We start from the raw sequence: 21325 nt of genomic DNA, 5'->3' as shown, positions 1-21325 counted from the left end.
TCTTTTTTTTAGACGTTTCAACAGGGAAGGATAGCAGAGACACATATGATGAGCAGGGAAGGGAGTGGGGTTTGCATTTTTTTTTAAGAGGGATTTGTGGTATGTGGAAGGAGGAGGTGCTTGTTTTTGAAATGGAAAGAAAAAAAAGTTAAATGTCTTCTCTTCTGTTTCTGGGGGTTTGGAGAGAATAGAGCCTATTTCCTGGCTAAGACCTGGCACTGTTATCCAGCCCCAGAGGCTGATCAATATCTAGATTCACATGGTTCTTTACCTTTGCTTGCAGACCATTGTTGCTATCAACAAGGATCCAGAAGCTCCAATTTTCCAAGTGGCAGACTATGGACTGGTAGCAGACTTGTTTCAGGTGAGGCTAAACTTGATGTGCAGGGTAACTCTGGGAGAGTTGACAGGRGCTTATGTAATATAATCTGATGAGTGTTAACGATGTCTGTGTGAAAGTGTCTGCTTTGGGTTAAGAATTTGCTTTCTGATGCCATGATTTGCATGCTTAAAATGTAATCCCTGCAAGTAGATTGTGCTGGGGGGTGTCACAGCCAGCCTGCCTCGATTCTGGTTTCCTGAGGTTTAACCATTTTGGAAATAACTGCACATAGGTGCTTGCATGTATTTTTAAGCTTCATGAAGTTTGAGAGTAGAGAGCTGGCAGGAAGAGTGTTTATTTCTGCCTGGGCTTGCTGCCTCATTGAGTGATGCCTAGGAGGAGCTTGCAGTTCCCTCCTGGAGCCCTGAGCAGTGAGCCAGCCCTGTCCCACTGCCTGTGTGTCACTGCCTGTTGTGTGGCCACACGTGTGAGTGGTGGGAGTGCCGTGGCTCTGTGGAGAACTGGGCACAACTCTGCCAGCACTTAATGCCATTGCTGAAATAATGCCTGCTGGCTCCATGGTGAGCACGGGCCTCTTTGCAAGCCAGAGACAAAGTCACATTCTGAAGAAACACCATGYAGACAATTTCCTTAATAAATTTTGTACGAATGCATTATTTCCACCTAATGGAAATGTAGCTCTCTTAAATAATTAAGAGGCTTTATTCAGCAGGAGAGAAGTGGGGAGTGCTGTGAGCTGGGGTGACCCACAGCCCCTGGAGTGGTGTGCTGGGTGGGAGGGTTGGCAGCGTAATTGCAGGGCTGGGAACTGCACAGGGCGAGTTTGAGGGCGTTAGAGGGGAACATGCACTACCCTGGCACTGGTGTTTGCAGGCGGTGCCAGAGATGACGGAGCTGCTGAAGAAGAAGTGAATGCTGAGGCCAGGACCCTGCACTGTGGAGTAAGGACAAATAAAGGATTTTACTGGAAAGAGGTGGGGTCACTGTGGTGTTGGGACGGTTTTGTATTGGTTTTTTTGGGGTTTTTTTTTTTGGTGGTCAATTGCATGGCACATGGAGTGGTGGGGTGGAAGAAAATAAGACAGGTAAGAAAAGAATGTAAGAGAGGGATACAAGGCAAGAGGCAGCATGTATTATTTGTCAGTGTTTATTCCCATCTCCACACCCCTCCCAGCCATGCTCAGCCCCTGGGTAGGGTCAGGCTGGGGGGTCAGAGTGGGGAGCGAGGCTGGGCCCAAGCTGTCCAGCAGCTCTGTCTTGCCCCCGGGCACTATGGGGCTCTGCTGGCCCTGGACTGGTGGAAGTTCCATGGTGTCCCCAGCAGAGTCTGCGTGTCCCTCCAGGCACTGTGGGTCCGTGTTGGCCTAAGACTGCTTGAAGGTCCACTGCGCCCAGATGGCCACCATAGGTCCCAGTTGGCCCAGAGCTGAGCTCAGGGCAGGTAGGTCATGTACCAGAGATAGTGGTGACCAGAGGCGATGCTGGCCTCGCCCTGGGCTGGTGGCCATTGCAGAAGATGCCACAGGTTGCCTTCAGCACTGCCACCTTGCCTGTGGCAGCTCCACGGGCCAGTGCAGTGCACGTGTCCTGCACAGGAGTCCCCATTCCCCCAGGACGGCCCTATGCCTCAGGAACCCTGCCCAGCCGTGGCTCTAGGGGCCCCAGTGCCCCATACTTCTCCTCAATCACTGGGGCACCCTGGGGACAGTCGAGGAGGGGCTTGAGCTGGAAGACATCMAGACTCTCCTGGTTCCTGCGGTTGTAGACACTGAGCCGGTGCCCCAGGTCAGGGCTGGCCCCCACCGAACCCGCTGGGCTGGGCAGCTTCAGGTTGACAGGATCGAGCCCCTTCTGTGCCAAGCAGGCCTCTTCCGACAGGGAGGAGAGCAGCTCCTGCACCACGGCGTGGGCCACGCGCTGCCGGGCGGGTGCCAGCTCAGGCCGTGGCCCTGCGGTGGCCTCAGCGGGCTCCTCGCAGGCCGTGCTGCAGTCCGGGGATGAGCCCAGGGTCTGGCTGCTCTCGCTGCAGCCCCGCGTGCCCGAGCTGACCGTGGAGCGCGATGCGCTGCCCGACGTGATGCTGGCAGAGGTGCCGGTGCTGCCCAGGCGCAGCGGCACCTCCACCGTGAACAGCTCCGACGAGATGTTGGGCCGGTGCACGTCGATGGCAGCCGTGGTCACCACRCAGATGGCAGCCTCGGGGACTCCGCTGTCTGCAGGGACAGAGCACAGAGGCAGCTGAGAGCTGGGCAAGCGGGCAGGGACGGGTGTGGGGAATGGCTAGAGGGGTGTATAGAGAGCTAGAGAGAGCTCCGTGTATAATGCTTTGTACCTATGTACATAATATCCATGTACATAAAGCCATGGGAGACACACATGCTCTCTAGTATCCCACTTTAATCCATCTATATATACAGTACCACATCCCTTTTCTCTATAAGAATCTTTGCTGTATAGAGGGGGAACAGCTGTTGAGGGATACACAGCTCTAACTTACACTGTATACCTATGTGTGTGTGTGTATCCAGTCACTCCCACACACAAACACCTAGWGGTTTAGTCATGAAGTTAAGGGGTATGTATGTATGCATAGGGAACTGCAGCTATAATCCATTCTGCCTGCTTATGGACATGGAGAGTCTATAGGTACCTACAGGCCATAGTCCCTCCCTTTAAGTACCTGGAACAGCTACAGCTACATCAGCGTGCAAACATCAACACCTCCTTCAGCTGTACTTGTTTTTATAGAGATGTGTGTATCTATAGGGATATAAATATATATATTATACCTACACATAAACAACACCCACTCTCTTTAGACAGTTTTTAAATTTTGCACACATGACTTTTGTGTATCCCCTTCTGTATACTGTATATGCTGGGGATGTATAGACAGGGATACACACCTACACACAGGCCCACAAACTTGTGTGTGTGTGTGTGTGTGTGTGTGTGTGTGTATAAGAGCTCACATTTATTACATACAATCACAGGTGTATAGGTGCCGTCTCTCACATCCCCATTTTATATACACACTAACTTTCTATATAGAGATGAGGAATGATGTCTGTATGAGCCCAATATATTGAATGCATTCTACACAGACCTTCTATTAAACACACACAAAATACAGTGCCCCCTYGAAAGACATACAATTATCTACCATTAAGATACATACAACCCTTCTACCTTTCTACAGAAATGTATACCTATTTCTGTTTGTGTGTATGTATTTATTGGGCAGATATATATGTATCAGATGTTACCTATACATGAACATACGTCCCTTTATATTTATTCAGCTATATATATATATATATATATATATACACTTCTTCAGACTTAGATTTAACTATACAGTGTACACACGTATGATATACTGACTATTAATACACATCCCCCCTTTAAATACATATATTACCTATAAATAGAAAACACACTGTGCTCTCACACGCATGTATGCCTACCTTTATATACAAATATATGCATTTCTCAGAATGTGTGTATATAGCTGGGGACCATAGTTGTAGGGATATATAAAATACATTTTACTTACACATGAACACCCCATCTCCCCCACTTAGTCTTTTTTCTATATATCTATCTATATATAGATATACATACATATATATATATATATATATATATATATATATACACACACACATACACATATACAGGTACCTTTTTATAGCTTTCCAAGTATGTTATGGGAATCTATAGAGGATGTATGTCTATATATACCACATACCTCTCTCTAGATATGTGCAGACACACATTTATGTAATACATAGGTGCATCTCCACAGTCTCTCACCCACCTAATTTTATATGTACATGAATCTTTACATATAGATGTAACCATAGAGATAATGGGGAAGAGCTGTCTCTGTGCATACACATACAAGCCCCACATGTAGACCTATAGATATATATGTACACACTTTTTCTATACATTTATCTGTGCATGTAAGTATGTGTGTGTCTGTGTGTGTGTGTGTGTGTATAGATACATGAAAGCATATACATGTACTGTCTATAGGACATAGTTATCATCCTCCCTTTCAAAACATAATTGTCACTCTTTAAATGGAACATATACAACTASACATGTATGCTTACCTTTGTGTATGAATATTTATGTCTTATGGTGTGTATATAAAAATCTGGAATGTATATACARGAATATATATAACAYAGATATGTGTTAAATAATGTAGGRTATACATATTATACATATAWAACACTATMTCTATATATGATATCCCCAGGCTTYATACATGTTAATTATATACATACACCTTTTTATAGCTAATGAAGTTTATTGTGGGACTGTATATACAGTGATGTACATCTATGTATAATACACACAATATGTACCTATATATATATATATATATGCACCTTCCCCATTTTATATTATAATCTATACCAATATAGATTTCTCCATGTAGCTATAGGGAATATGTGTGTGTCTGTCTATATAATACATTACATATCGATGCACACACTGTGGTATATGGTCCCACCATAAATAATACATTATACTTATGARTATGCAGACATGCTTGTAGATACACTGTATATCTCCAATTCCAGTTGTCTCCAATACAATTATCACTAGCACATGMACAGCCTTACCTTTCTGCATAAATGCATAACTTGTCACTGTGTGTACATGTACAGGCAAAGTATATTAGGGATATACATTATATCTGTACTTGCACACCCAAGACATACCCATGTTCTATGTGACACATATTATCCAGTCTATACACAGATACACTTTTTTAGAGWTCTTCATGAATATTATGGGGATACATAGAGAAATTTACAAATTATGCTGTATACCTGTATATACATGTACATACATATTCTACAGAATACATAGGTATATAAATGTAGTAATCTCTCTGCTCCTCTCCCTTTTATATACACATAATCTTTATCTCTAGATTTGTCCATATAGATATGGGCAATATGTGCGTGCACCCATGAGCTCCATATAGAGTATGTTTCACATACACATATATACACTATAATACATAGCCACTCCCTTAAATATATATCATTATTTTTTACTAAATAAAAAACCCCCACCTCTCTGTGTGTTATTTGTAAGATGCCTGTTCATATAAATATATATAAAAATACRTTGTACCTTTACTTGAACACACCCCTATGTATCTTTATCACTACCTGTGTAATGGTGGTTACTATCAAGGGACACTATATATACATATATATTTATACACACACACACATACAYACACAGAATCTCTCACAYAGACAATCATTCTCTAGMGATATGGGCAATGTGTGTCTGTATGAAGAGCCCCCTATAAAATACAGCATACAGACATATGGACATATGACAGGTGTAACACACAATACTCCCTTCAAATACAGTTTTCTGTCTTTAAATAGAACACCCCCCCRCTWTATATRTATATATRTATATRTAYACACACCCACACACATATATATACATACCATATAGAGGGATATAAATATAGAAAACATTATACATAACACCAATGATACGTGTTGTACATATAAAATTATATGTACACCCCCACCTTAATGTTTCTCCATTAAGGATGAGAAACATGTAGGAAGTACATCTACAAACAATATCACATATTTGTGTTATTTGTGTTTTATATATATGTGTGTGTATATATATATATATATATATATATATACACACATAGGTATTTATAGGTATATATACACAGGGTATCTCCCTCCCCCTTCCCCCAATTTAATATATACATTTATCCAGCTAGATGGGGAAATATGTGTATCTGCCCTATATATAGTATATAATGTATGTATTTCTAATGCTTACACACACACATTTTTGTATATGTACATGGAATCTATATACAGYGATATACATATGGAATACATTGTTGCTATATGTGAACACACACTCTATGCATATGTGCATATGCACAGACACAGTCCCTCACAGCTTTTCCTCTTGCATACACCTACACCTATGCATWRAKWYWYAYAYMTYTWTATAKATATRTATATATAGTTCWGTATAGCTTGTATACAGAAGGACAGACACAAATAAAAGCAATACTTTATACCTCTTTGTCTAGCGTGTACATTTTTTCAAATAGCTCTCTATCTGTCATCTAAGGATACACAGGCTTTCTCACATACATAMATATACAGAGAGATTTAATATATAGATACCCATCTATAACAGTGACAACCCATATATACAGCTTCATATACACATACCTGTATTTATAGAGCAAATGTATCTATGCATATAGCTTTCCCTTAATGTATTATATACCTACTATGTTCACATATTCTGTATATAACACGTCTATATATACACTCATGTATTTCTAATATATAAATCATGTATGTATTTAAACACTCTCACCTACCTACATTTATCTGTATGTTTGCATATATTTATACATATATAAAATACCAATGTAAAYCTTTACCTGTCTTTGTACATACACCCAAGAACAGCCTTATTTATTCAACACAGATATAGGATATAGCTATGTATAAAATTCCATGTACCTATAAATTTATATAAAAACAAGGATATATTTTATATATAAAATATACACATAATAACATGCAAAATACAGATTAAAGAGAGATGTATAGGCAAAGTCATACACACTTTTAAAATACATATAATTAAGTTTTAAAATATATAGACAACACTTTTCCCTCTGTATGTGTCTATATGGGAAATTTATATATAGGGATATAATTTATGATGCAATATCTAGACATGATATCCATATTATATGTACATAGCCACTCACACCCCCCTGATATACATTACTGCATAAATATGAATATACAGTTTCTCTCATRCAGATCTATATATAAATGTGTATGTATGCATCTCCATATATGCGGGACAGATATATACATACATACATATGCCCCACTTTATGTATCTTTATGGAGGCTATGTATACATAGTCATATCTTTATATAAAAGTATATATCTCTCCATGTATGGATATGGCTATTGATACACAATACATGACAGCTATATGTGCACACACATATTTTATAATGCATATATAAAACACACATGTATAGACACAATCATGTATAAATGCCTTTACATATATAGAAACATTGTGGACATATTCCTATGCACATATGCTAATCTGTAAATAGAGATACAGASGYGATCTTTAGCAAGCCTRTGTATCTCCCYGTGTACATATATAATACAATATACATATACAATACAATATCCCTGGATTCATAGAGGCACCGAGGGTTTGTATTGGGGGCTGTTCCAGCCCCTGCTGTGGGCAGGGACACCTCCCCAGCCCATGGAACCTGACCCGGGCACTGCCAGGGATGGGCAGCCCCAGCCTCTCYGGGCAGGCTGTGCCAGGGCCTCGGCACCCAGTGCCCGCAGCTCTCCCAGCCTGGCTCCAGAGCAGGCRGCTCCAKSCCTYGGGACAGCTCCGTGGCCTCCTCTGGACTGGCTGGAGCACCTCCACRTCCTCCTGACGCCGAGGGCYYGGAGCTGGGGCAGCTCTGCAGGTGCAGAGGGGCAGGGGAGCGTGGCGGGTCACGTCGAGCTCCAGGTCCTTGTCCTCAGGGCTGCTCTCGATCCCTTCGTCCCAGCCCGGGGTTGTGCTGGGGAGTGCCAGAAACAGGGACAGGATCTTCCCCTCGGCCCTGCTGATCTCCAGGAGGATTCAGGAGCCACCTCTCCAGCCTGCCCAGATCCCGCTGGATGCCATCCAAATTTACAACCAGCTGCTCACACTCACTTCTGTTTGGTATTTGTGTAGCTTCAGCTACATATAAATCTATTACCATGCGTGTGGATGTATATACAGGATTATAAATATATAACACATTATACAGAGATATTTTCATTCCTATAATATATACACGTTTCTATAATATATACACATATATTCTGACCATCTAGCCTCTCACACTCCTTTACACATACCTTTATATATTTTACATATTTAACATATGCATTCTAATAAAATACCTAGGTATGTACACAGACACAGCCTCACACACCTTTATATTTGTATAAAGATATATCTTTATCTATATGTATACACTAAATCACACATACCATTATGTGTGTATAAATCTGCTGACACAATACCCATATGGGGATTTGTGTGTACGGAGAGACATATATGATAGATTATACACATATATGCATCAACACATATATGTTTACTTGTATCTTTATATATGTATGTGTGTCTGGGTTTGTGTGTATATATGTGGGATATATAGAATACATTATAGGTTTATACACATACATACACATTTTATRTATRTTATGTATATACASAGACCCATCCTTATGTATCTARATATGCCCTATATTTCACTGTGTATGCATACTATRTATAGGGATAAAACTTGTAATATATATGGATACATATAAATACAAATATATGCTTATATATACACAGGTATATTGTGTATATTCTATGTACATGTATATGCAGGCATCCAGGTGTAATTTTTTCTTATAACCCCACATATATAGGATGTATATGTGGGGATATACATTTATAACATATTACATTGAAACTAACACACTTAGAAAATAGATATACAGAATGTTATATACATAAGTGGGGTGTGCACACCCCCACCCGCCCAGCCCTGCTCACCTGACTCAGCCTCACTCAGCCTGGTGTGGCCCCGCTGTGCTGGCAGCATTTGGGCTGATGTGTGCTGGGGGCTGTGCAGAGCCCAGAGCWGCAGAACCCCCGTGCAGGCAGAGTCCCCAGGGCTGTGCTGAGCCCCCCGTGCCAGCAGGGCTCCTGCCAGGAACATCCATTTGAAGGCTGCCCTCAGGTCACCMTCCTCCTGCTGACGTTTCCTACCATTGAGTTTAACCTTCCTGAAAGGTTCCCAGCRTGGTGCTGGGCTAAGCTGTCTCCCCACTTCTTTTCATTTATTTTGTCTGTGCAGTTCATTCTCRGATCCATTTGAACTGCTCTGTGGGCTGGATACAGCAAATTAACCTTTCCCAGATCTCCAAACTATTCTGAGTGCCATCAGCAAAGGCAAACTTGGGGCTCTTCGACTTTCAGAGAATTACTGCTGGCACACACTTCCATGGACCAAACCAAGACACTCTGTGGTAGCTTTCATTTCCAGGACAGACCTACCCCACTGCTCAGGCTCACCTGGTTTACAGCACACAATGCAATGCAAAAATACCGCTCACGTTTGTGTTTTCAAGCAACACTTACCACTGCTGGGYTCGTTGTAGTATCGACTGATGTAATTATTCATGTCATCCTCTGAAAGAACAAAGAGACAGCCCTTAGAAGACCATTTGTGTCATTAAAGGCTGAATCCCAACCCATGGAAAGCCTTCCTCTCCTGCATGCCCAGAGCCACCTGCTCTAGATTTTTAGGCCCCAATATCTAAATGCATGACACCCCCATGTACCCTGTGGCTGCAGCCAACACAGGGATTGGATTATCCYTTGTCACAGTCCTTTACAGCACCAGTCTGGGAATGAGACATTTTGGCCTCYCAATGAAAGGTGCTCTGTGATCTTTCCAGAGGCTGAGTGGGACTGATCAGTGCCCCAGACCTGTCCCCTCACCAGTGCAGAGACAAACATAACGCTGGCCTGTCCCTGGTCAGCAGGGCCATCCCCTCCAACACAGGACACATGGGTAAACTTTGTATTTATCCTGACAGCTGACCAAGGGCACCAGAACCCACAGACCTATTCCTGCTGTACACTGACACCCCCATGTCACCTCCTTCCCCACAGAAGAAAGGGAGGCAACACATATTATTTTAGTGTGTAATTCCCTACCTTTTTAGATCATGTCCTTTTTCCCCATTTCAAATGAATTAAGAGTTATTTTGGTGTATATAACACATGCATATAAATTATATATGCATAATGTTTGTATGCATGCAAATTATATGCATGCATRATGTTAACATTACATTATTTGTTAGCTTAAAACCTACTATAAAGAGTTTTACAAATCAAGGGTGTACAAGYACTAAACTTGTAGGACATGCATGAGGGCTACACCCAAACTTCATCAACAGCAAGTTAAAAATGAAGATGCAACCACAGAAGGGAAAGCAGCAGCTCGATTGCATGTACAGATTTTAGATGCTGCAGATGACTGGGGGATTTACTGTTATCTTATGGAAATGCAAAACATTTTACTGTTGTGGAAAAAGATAAAACTCATTTTATTCTGAGCAGAAAGCCAACATTGCTGCTAAGAGAACAGTATCAGCAGACCCAGGGAACATCAGGCTTCCGAGCAAGCTGACCTGCCCAACTTGCGGTGTATCCGTGCTCTAAAAGCATTCTCTCTTTTAAGTGCTCTTTTTGATACCATGTTTCAGAAACCCATGCTCATCCCTTTGAGCCAGATTTCCTTCGGCCCCCTGGGTCTCTGTGGCTACAGTCCTGCCTCATCGCAGCACATTGCGGTTTGCAGGTGAAAGAAACAGATGTTTTCTGGGGAACACTTTCCTCACACAACAAGACCCAAACCACCAAGCACTCTGTACCTGAAATAGCTGCACTCATAAGAAGGCAATCTAACCTGACACTGAAAGGCAACGTGGTTGTTTTCCTGGTTTCATTGGATCTTAAAAGCTTTTTCAGCCCTTGTTGATCTTTAAATGCCTGCAGTCAGAGGTGTGCTTTGTGCTAATGTCTGAGTTTAAAAAAGAGGCCTCAGAGTAGCTCAAGGCGATGCTGCTGAATTAGGAGTACATTGCAAGGCTTTTCAGCTATCTGCTACTAAAATACACTTCATTTCAATCATGCATAATTGATACTCTCAGTGCCACCAAACCTGCCAGCCATACAGACACAGTTCTGGTTCAGGCATGGAGCCTTCAGAGAATACCTGTGTAGCTGTACTTGTGGTAGGGCACTTTCAGCACCTTGAACTTGGAGTCCAGTTGGAAGCAAACARACCAAGAAAAGAGTTCAGCACTTTGGCTGGATGAAGGTCAGACCCTCCTTGTCACCTGGCCAAAGCCATGAACAGGGGCCTTGGCTGCTCCCAGTAGTCTCTCCAAATGCCAAGACACTTAGCATCAAAGACAGAAAACATTTGGAAAAGTCACTCACCTGCTTTCCATGTCTGACAGACAAGGCTCAAATCAAGGCTTCTTTAGGACACATTTACTGCCCTGGCCACCTGTCAGGTGTCAGACTGTCCCAGGGCCCTGTTCTCAAACACAGCGGTTGTGCTCAAACCAAGTTAGCGAAGAGAACCACACTGCTCTTTCTGTCAGCAATGGGCAGTGCCAAATGCACTCCCCAGCTCTCCTTTTGAGAATTCCAGACTGTCCTGGCCCTGTGTGTGATCACTTGCACACAAGAGTGGGGGAGTTCCCAGCTGCCTATTTTAATGCTATTCTGTGATGGCCTTATTAATGTCATTGCTTACCACTGCTTATCTATTTAGCTAGAAACAAAATGTATGTGTATAAACATATCCTTACATGCATGTGTATGTAAATATAAAACACATGTATTTAATCTTGAAGAGTTTCTTATGAACAAAAACCTATAATGAGTAATGGAACAACAGCAGCAGAATAAATATTTCAGCAACAGATTTAAGTTTCTGAATCATTACATTRAAGCAAACTGACAATTAACAAACTCATCCGAGTCATATGGGAGTCTCAGSTGCTTTGGGCATTGAAAGTTATCAACAATTCCAGTTACCTCCCATTATATTCCACATTGCTGAAAAAAAGACCTCAAAATAATGCAACAAATACACAACTGAAAGCACCTATTTGTGAATATARAATGTGCCCACAAAGCCACAGTGGYACRCARTACCATGGAACACTGCTGAAGTGCTTGGGGGGATTCTGAGACCAAGTCCCTGCTCAGAGAGTGAGTCCCATGGGATCAGGATTAGCTGGTGCCACACAGGAAGTTTGTAGGAGCAAGCAGGGGAGAGCAGCTTTAAAAAAGAGGGGCAGAGCACTTGTATTATTTACATTCTACACAGTGTTTTCTGCTGTCACTCTATTCCAGTTTCAGCTGCAGAAAGGGAGTTGTCTTAARAAATACTTCATTCATCACAATTTCCCAAGATTTTTTAAAACCTTTTTTTTTCGTTATTTCTACCACCTTGGAATTCTCAGGATCCATGAGATTTAAATTTTCTCTTTTCCTAGAAATAAATCCATCTCTTCCAAAACACAGAAATGTTTAGCTTTAGCTATAAGGATGCCCAAACGGTATTTATAGCAAACTAAAGAACTGTCCATAAGCAGAAAGGAAAAGCATTTCTGTCAATTCCCATGAAAATGGCAATCTTAGGAAACTGGCTGTGGATAGTGACTGAGAACCCCTTGCCAGGAGGAATGTACCAGGAGGAATCACAGAAACTTTCCTGTTGAAAAGGCCTTTAAGATTGAGCCCACCYRTAAACCTAACACTGCCAGGCCCACCACTAAGCCATGGCCCTCTGTGCCACATCCACCCCTAATAAATGACCCCAAGGAAATGTGGATGAAAGGAAATTTAGTGATGAAGGTCCAAAAGTTGTAAGCTGAGAAAGCAGAATGGGAAGAACAAGGCAGCTCTGCCCCATGTGGAAACCTGTTGGGCACGAGGGAGCAGAAGAGGCAGCTCTGTGCTCCATGAGCAGGGTTTGCTCAAGCACTGGGGGCTGACACTCGAAGGGGTGAGCAGCACAGACTGCAAATGGACACTGGGGCTGACTGCAGCACAGTCAGGGCTTCCACAGCACAAAGGGAACGTGTGCCTGGGAAGCTGCTCAGCCTCTGACCTGTGGCACATCAACCCAGCCTCCCCGGGCACTGAGCACCCTGCAAGGCTGTTCAGTGCACTGCAGCCCCAGCTCTGCTGCTGCCCAAATCCCTGTTATTGAAAAAACGTGTGCTTCTCAGTCAGGATCTGTCTGACATCCTGGATTCTGTCTGATGAAGGYTTCCAAGTTATCTGCTTGTTCTTTTCCTGCAGGACTCAAAACACACATTGCAATGGTTCRGGGAGTAATAAACTATTTAGAGTACTGTGCCATATAATCTCATCTGACCCAAGAGACAACATTGCAATCTCTCTCTCTTGGCCCCATAAAAAYCTAATAAATTTGGTGAAACATATAAATGACATTCCACCCAAGGCAGATCTCCTTCAGTTCTATAATACCTCAACAGTGAGGCATTAACTAAACTCTTTAATTGTTTCATCAAAGCCTTCAGTGAATGATCAGCGACTCCCCTGCATATAAGGCCTTAAAAAGTGGGTCTTATTTAAAAATAGTTCATTATTAAAGTATTTTATTTCATATTTTTATTGCCATTGGTTGTATTGCCTTCTCTCTCTCCAAACTGAATTTTCTGAACTGGAAGGTTTTTTTTCTGCTGTGCAGCCTCCCACTGAGGGAAYGAGTCCTTAGAGTAATGTTTTACCCTAACTTCCCTCCAGAAAACAATCTTTACTAGGAGGTTTCTAGGGAGGCAGCCCTTTCATCTGTTTCAACAGGAACCTGGAGTAGCCAGCTGGCACTTTCCATGAGACTTCCCCTTTTTGAAGACAGATTGCCACATTAGTGCAAGCTGCAGTACTCACACCACTCTCCAATTCACACAGATATCCAGTCCCTGCAGAGGCTGGATGGATGCCTGAGCACATGGATATTCCAGCTTGAGAGCAACTGTGAAGTCAGCTTGCACAGAAAACAGAGCAACAGCTTCAGCCTGCTTTAAAGCAAGAAATCAACCTGTGATAGGAAATCTGGGATAGGGAACAGCAGATGCTGCTGGGACAGAAAACCAAAGTGCTGGTAACAAATGGGGTCTTTGGGCCTTGCAAGAGCACTGTGAGCTGACCTGAGCATGGCTGGGCTGCAGCCCAGCTCTGTGTCAGCSTGGCTGTGGGATCTCAGTGCTCTTTCCAACCTTCTTCTCTATGAACATGGATCAGCAGATCCACATCAAGCAGAGGAACTTGGGTCCTTCTCTGAAACAGCCACATTTGCTGAGTCTAAAAYACAAAGGTTGAGGAAGAAAATGGCTGCCACCAAAACAATCATCTGCTGGGTAACATCTGAGAAAGCCAAGAACAAATAAAGTAAAAGGATTCAAGAACAAACTGTTATAAATTGGCAACAAATAAATGTAATCTGAAAATTAGGAAAAGACTTCWAATRCTTTAGAAACCAGGCTGCTGGAAGGGCAGCAGAGGGCAGAACACATCACTGCTGTCACAGGGAGCACCATCTGCTCATGAAAGGGATCATTATGAAAGGGCTGCATGCTTGGACAGTGGAACACATTCCAGTTCTCTGTTCCTTTACCTGTCAGCAATGTCTTCACACCTCTTCACATTAATGACRAGAGACAACTTCAGCCTCACAGGCGTGGGAGTGAGGAGTTTCTACCCCACCCATTTGGGGACTATGAAATACAAGAGCCTGACTCTGCTAACTGCACACACATTTCTGAAAGTGTTGCTTAAGGTTTCATTGCTTTGATTCCTGCCTGGATGGTCAGTGCTCAGAGAACCACAAAGCCTGAAAGAGGCACCTAGAGAGAAGCCAAGTCCAAGTGGTGTGCACTTAAGATACTCCATTTCCAGGAGTAGACTTCAAAGTAGATACATCTCAGCATTTGAAAATAACCATAAACTATTTTTTATCTATTGTTTTGCACTAAGAGGGCTCTCTCAGAGCACAAACAGATGATCACCAAAGGAACTGGCTTAGAGTTTAAAAGCATCCAACCAGCTCAGACTGCCTTGCAAGGAACAACTGACAAAATCCTTTCCAGTGCCCTGCTTTGCCTTCTCAGACAGCTTATTCATAATCTTAAGGGAAGCCCCCTGAAGCTCCAGAATTTTGCACGCTCCCCTCCCAATATCCTACTTTCTTCCCTTACAAAACAGTGGGTACCTATGGGGAGGGCAAGCTTTACTCTTCTCTAAAGTATGATCATAAATTGCAGCAGTCCCCCAAAGCAGAAGACTTACTGTGAACCCATAAAAATGGAAATTTGACTCAGAACAGTTTAAAAAAGGTTTTTGGCAATGTGAAGTTCCGGTTCTTGCTCAAAGGAATAGAAGGGTGGTATATTAATCTTACTCTATGGCAGTACAGTAGAATTTCAAAAACTGAAATGATATATGCAGGAAAATGAGGAATTTCCACTAGGGACTCTAATTCATATATTATGGGAGAGATTAAAGAATAATAAATTTTGGAAGGAAATATTAATGGCTCGAGGGGGCACTGTGAACCTGGCATTCCCTGAAGCCTGGAACTTTGTATACCAAACACTAAAAATGATTTGTGCAGAACAAGAAAACATGAGCTGTTATTCTCACCATGACCAGTTACATACTGTACGAGGTAAGATGCCCTTCATAATTTAGCACTTCCTTTATAATTTAATGATTAATAGACAGGATAATATTTGCCATTATGTGAAATGGCAACCATCTCTGGGAAGAAGAAGGCAGCACTTAGGGTATTTCCCTTGCTCTTTGAGAWAGGCTGACCACAATGGTCCTGAACATCATTAGTGATGCTGCTGTGCACTCACAGGCAGCAGCTTTCAGCCCAAGCTCTTGACAAAAGAGGCACAGAAGCTGAAATGCTCAGAGCCCAGCCAAGCTCAGAGCTCTGCCCTGCGTTTGCAGCTCCTCCAGCCCTGTCCCTCTCTTGGGTCCATCTGTTTCCTGCTGTTGACACTGGTACCCTKTGACTTGCAGGCTGACAACTGTGTTTTAGCCTTCACATTTGTCTGCTCTGGAGATCAATCTTTTTTTTTTGCAAAAGAAATAAAACCTCAATTCACAGCAAGCTAAAGGTGAAAAAATTCCCTGCTTCTTTACCATACTAATTAGGAAATACCATATTTCCATACATTTTCCACAGAATTATTCCTACTATGTGAGGTCTCTTGGTGAACTGCTCTGGGGAGACAGAAGTGTGTGAGGCAGCAACCAGCTCATTGTTCAGAGAGTTAGCACAGGACTGGCCTTCAAGAGGAGGCATGAAATATTATCTGGGCAGTTATGGGACTCTTCCAGAGCCCATGGTCCCTCTGAACAGAGCTCTTGCTTCTCCCAATCTCGTATCTGCAATCAAGGTACTTTAAATACAAAGAGCAGGAGATGTGCAGAAGGAAAATCTGGGTGAAAACACAGAATTGGAAACTCCCCARTCAGCCAGCACACACACAGCTCTCCTGCAGGTCACTGTGCATCTCTACACAAATTCCCAGAGGTGCTGCATGTACCATGTGATACTGGGGTTACCTTACTTTACTGWATGCTGCAGTAAATGGTTGCACAAAGTCCTATGTAAATACCAGAGKACAAGCTTCAGCTGCCCCTCAGGAGCTTTAACTTATGCACTATCCCATAAAACTTCCAGGCAGGGAAATGAGTAAAATGTCTCAATGCTTTCTTATTTCATAAGCCCTTCATGGTGAAGAATTCTGCACTGAATGTTTCCATTGTTCGATATGGATGGGGGAAATAAGATTAGCCTGAGATGGAATATCCCATTTTCTCATGCAGTATGTTCTCCAGCCAACCCAAGCTTGCTGGTTTGGCAGAATTTAGAGCTCTCTGAAGACAGTGATTTTTTGAAGGCTAACAAAGTTAAGTTTGGCAAAAACACATGCATTCCATTCCATCCTCCAGCCTCAGGTGTTATATGTAGGGCTAACGTTCTGCCAGAGCATAAAAGAACTGCACATCAGAGTCTGTTCTGCCAAGCAGCTGAATCGTGGCTTTGAACTTTTCTTTCGACAGTTAAGGGACCTGGTCCCTCATTTCTCCTCTCCCAGTCAGTGCAAGAGGCCATGGCAGATGAGTTTCAGAGCTCACAAGTGCCATGTGGCACTCAGAATGATGAACAGCAGCCCTCTTTCTGCAATCTTTAAGGAGGGAAGAAACAGCTTAGAGAAAATGTGTGCAAAGCCATCCCTAACATGGTCTGACACAGAGGGTAACTTGCAAAATACAACCTGAGACCCAAAAGTCAGGAGGTAAAAYATTGGCGGAAGAAGTTCCAGGCAGAAGAGGTGGTGTGGAAAGCCCTGAATACAGCACAGCCAGCGTGACTGTGGGAGAAGCAAAGGGTACAGGAATTGTCCTGAAGAATGAGGCAGGGCTGGCCCAGGATCCTTACTGCCCAGAGGAAACTGCCTTCTCCAGCTRTGAGTTGAGATTTCCAAGTTACACAGAAGCAATCCCTAAGCCAGCACTGCCAGTGCAGGATTTAAAGCCTTTTGGTATCTTACTACCTTTGTCTTTGCAAAAGAATCCAGGAGGATTTTCTGTGAAAGGCTCAGTCTCAGTGCCTGTGCCCTGTAGCACTGAGCACTGTTGCTGGCTGTGTGCTGTCTGTGCACACTGAACTGGCCCTTGCTGCCAGCCCAGCTCATGCCACACTAACACACACTGCTGGCCCTTGCTGTAAGAACACTGGGATTTTTTCTGTCCAGCTGCTGCCTCATTCAACAGAAATGAGTTAAAATTGTTCAAATACTCACCCGAATTTAGGTTCTGACAACAAGCACTCAATGCATCTACAAAGACTTTGTATGCAATATATGATACAAYGCACAAGAAACATTTCCTCTGGTACTTTTAGACGATTTCCAGAAATTGGAAATTAATTCTGCATACTCAATATTAAGTGTTTAAATATAGCATAACTGCACCTTACCCAATATGTGAGGTAATGCATGTTTTCTTATTTGCTGAATGTCTTTTTTTTCAATTAAAAGCGTAAGTCTCCTGAATCACAAAACCTAACTGAATGCAAAAATGAAGAATGGGTGTCTACTTTGTTGCAAATGTGGGCAGCATTTTACAGGGAGACACGAATAAGGAGTAATTGTGTTAACCTGGATGTTGGAATGAATACCTTGGACAGAAGAATTTTTAAGATCAGCCTCCACAGCACTAAAATTCCAGCAAGCCTCCTTACAATGTGCACAACACTCTTCAGTTCCAAATGTAACCCGCAAGGAACACATGCATAAATTATAACATATCCACAGGGGAAACCTCTGAAATACTACAAAAAAGGGGGAAATGCATTTTAGGGGTCAGTCTGCTCAACTGTCTGCTTTTAAATACAATTTCGTATCAGGAATAATTAATGGCTTCACTGTAATTAGTGCTTAGATATTATAAAAAGGAAAAAACCAAAACAATTTCTACATGCTTTCATTACTCTGTAGAAAAACGAAAGGATTATAATTTGAAAATGTCTTACAGCTTTTAATAAAGTATCACTGCCTTGAATTCTAAGGAGTATGACCATCATAAAGATACCATGCCAACTTTTAATTCCAACAGATTCACAAAAATCAAGCTAAGATGCCCAAGGCAGACTAACATACCACTAAGGCAGAAACTGTTCTCCTCTGGAATATTACATTAARCCAGGAGACATTCTGCACTCCAGTGTAAGGGCTGGGGGATCACAGGAAAAGGAGCTATGTCTTTTCCAGAAAAAAATTYACGTCTAGCACTTATGCAATAAAAACGGATCCAAGTCAGTTTAACTGTTGATATTGCCCTGAACCACAGCCGTGCCCAGCAGACAAGCAGAGGCAGCAGAGTGCTCTCAGCACAGCCCCGTGGCACTCAGTTCTGCCAGCAGGATGCCCACACTGCACTCTCCCCCTTTGCTGGCACCAGCGCTGCCCTGCCCAGCACTGGCAGCTTTAGGGAACTGGTGAGAGCACAGCCTCCAGGCAAGGCAAACCCCACAGCTGATGCACGAGTCCTCTCCAAACCACAGAAATGCAAGTGGCCAAAGACCAAAACTGTTTTTCAATGTTCTTCTCAATTTCCCTGCTTTTACCTCTGAGTGATTATCCTTTGGCCAACTTTCATTTGGCTGTTGCTTCTTTAGKGTTTGATGGATCTCATCATGAGGACACTGGGAAGGTACATCACAGTCATTTTCTTCCCATGTCATTTCTTTGGCTCTGTTTAGMRCCTGCTCCCAAACACAACAGCTCCTACCACTTCAGAGCAGATGCAGCTCTTTGCACCAATGGGGAGTGCAGTGTCCCGGAAGCAGTGAATCCCTGCTAGAGGGAAGCTGTTCAGCAGGTCAGTACTCCCACTGAGGAGGGCTGAGCTGGGCACAGGCAGCACTCACCTCGTGGAGGTCGCAGCTCTGTGATGGTCTCGGTGGCTTCATCGTCMGAGTCTTCAGTGGCCACCACCTTGTACCTCTTGCTGCTCTGTTTGTTCAGCACGTGTGGCACCTGCAGTGCAGCCTCTCTCTCTGCAGCCAGGTCCAAATCCTGCTGAGCAAGGTGRGCCCTCAGCTGCCTGATTTCAAACTAGAGGAAAAAACAACACCACACACTGCTGTCAGATGAGCATGGCCAGAAGTTTATATGCTACACTTGGGGACCTATTACTCATTTTATCACTAAACACTACAGTYTGCTAAAACAAATACAGAGTGGCTGAGCCAGGACATGAGTTCCTGCTGCTGGTGCTCTCCCAGAGCCCATGTGAGTGGGCCATTGCTCACATAATCTAAAGACAATGCCTCATGCTGGTCTTCTATTTTGCACTGCTRTGTCCTGAAGGTAAGATTTTGGATGATTTTAACAACTCTTACTGCCAAACCTCATGTAAACTTTCTAGAAAAAGACCACTTTTAACAGGAATTTAGGTTCATGACAAATATCCCTAGCCAGATTTGTAATGAGGGTTTCAGTGGAGGGGAGGTTCTCTGAGCAGTAGCCAGAATGGTTCTCCCTCACTAACCAGACAAGGGGAGGACACCACAGTYCTCTTCTGACTTGCAATCTTCTGTACTCAGCAGTGTGCAGAAAATCCTGGGGATGGTTAGCACTTTTCTGGCCACTCTTGTCAAACACACGAGCCATGGCAGTTAAAGACTTTCTGCAGCCAGGAGGGGATTTGCTCCCTGACTGGTGTTATAAAGCAGCCACCTGAAAACAAGAAGCTACCAGGTACTGAGGGATCTGACTGAGGGACACAGCAGATTTCTCTTGTTCTTCACAGCCACTTATCTTCTACAATGCAAGAAGGAAAACAATTTTTCTGGAAAGACTGCAGAGACTCTTTAAACCTTTATATAAGCAGTCACACCTCCATGGCAGATTCCTGCAGGTGGTTTTTGTGTTAACCCTTTGCTAGGAAGAAGCAGCACTGCAAACTGTTCCCAGCCAGCCTGAAGCAGCCTGAGGCTGAAGGTGCTTGTGCCAGTAGGAACACAGGGCACGTCAGGTTTCATTCTTGACTTGAAAAAAAACAAGGAATCACAAAATACCTTACATTTTACTTTAAAAGGGAGAAAGATACCCCTTCAGACACTCCATCAGTTTAATGGAAGAAATGCACTCAAACAAACATGATAGGCAAAAAATAAATTTGGAGATTTTGTTTTCACATTGTCTACCTTAAACTAAAAGGCAGTAAGAATTAGGCACCRTTTCTGTTTTTCTACATTTCACCCTTCAAAAACATTCACATGTGTCAGAAAAAGAAACACTGTTATTAAAATGCTTAATTCTGGCCTAGAGATATGGTATGATTCTCCTTTTTAATGGAAGACAAAAAATTCGGCAGGTATTTTTTGACACAAATAGACAGAATTAGCTAAAAGTCAGCTCAGTAACTTACATCTGCATCACATCCAATTTAAGGAGCTTAAGCATTTATAAAGATTTGCTGAGCACTGTAACAATCAGAAGCCTGAACGGCATCACTGCGTTATACCGGTGTGAAAGGGAAAGGGCCCACAGCACAAACGGGGGAGAGATCACACTTCTCCTGCCCGCTCCCATGTTCCATAAAGTGAGCAGTTCCAARCAGCCACAGGTTATTGCCAGCCCTTAGAAGCTCCGTGCCCGCTCAGAGCCCGGAGTTTCACTGTTCAACCGCGCTCCGGGCACCCCCGCCCGCCGGGGACACCG

At 43.0% G+C, this 21325-nt stretch overlaps 2 protein-coding genes across 3 annotated transcripts in view; one reads left to right on the top strand and one right to left on the bottom strand.

Annotated features, from left to right (window-relative positions):
* ETFA (electron transfer flavoprotein subunit alpha) overlaps window positions 1-1335 on the top strand; it is a 28981-nt gene extending 27646 nt beyond the window's left edge. The window contains exons 11-12 of the mRNA XM_057368704.1: window positions 284-364; window positions 1217-1335. Coding sequence (XP_057224687.1) covers window positions 284-364; window positions 1217-1255 — 120 coding nt within the window. The 3' untranslated portion in view covers window positions 1256-1335. The remainder of the gene's footprint in view (window positions 1-283; window positions 365-1216) is intronic.
* A 55-nt stretch (window positions 1336-1390) lies between these two features.
* The window catches only part of TMEM266 (transmembrane protein 266), an 85967-nt gene continuing 66032 nt past the window's right edge, over window positions 1391-21325 (bottom strand). For both annotated transcript variants that reach the window (XM_057368702.1, XM_057368703.1), the window contains 3 exons: window positions 19528-19714; window positions 9600-9650; window positions 1391-2556 (listed from right to left, as the gene is read on the bottom strand). In XM_057368702.1, the coding sequence (XP_057224685.1) occupies window positions 1964-2556; window positions 9600-9650; window positions 19528-19714 (831 nt within the window). In that variant the 3' untranslated portion in view covers window positions 1391-1963. The remainder of the gene's footprint in view (window positions 2557-9599; window positions 9651-19527; window positions 19715-21325) is intronic.

This window comes from Malurus melanocephalus, unplaced genomic scaffold, assembly GCF_030028575.1.
Source record: "Malurus melanocephalus ecotype Western Australia unplaced genomic scaffold, MMel_1.1 scaffold_96, whole genome shotgun sequence".
NCBI classification, from domain to species: domain Eukaryota; kingdom Metazoa; phylum Chordata; class Aves; order Passeriformes; family Maluridae; genus Malurus; species Malurus melanocephalus.
This window is presented reverse-complemented; position numbering and strand designations above follow the sequence as displayed.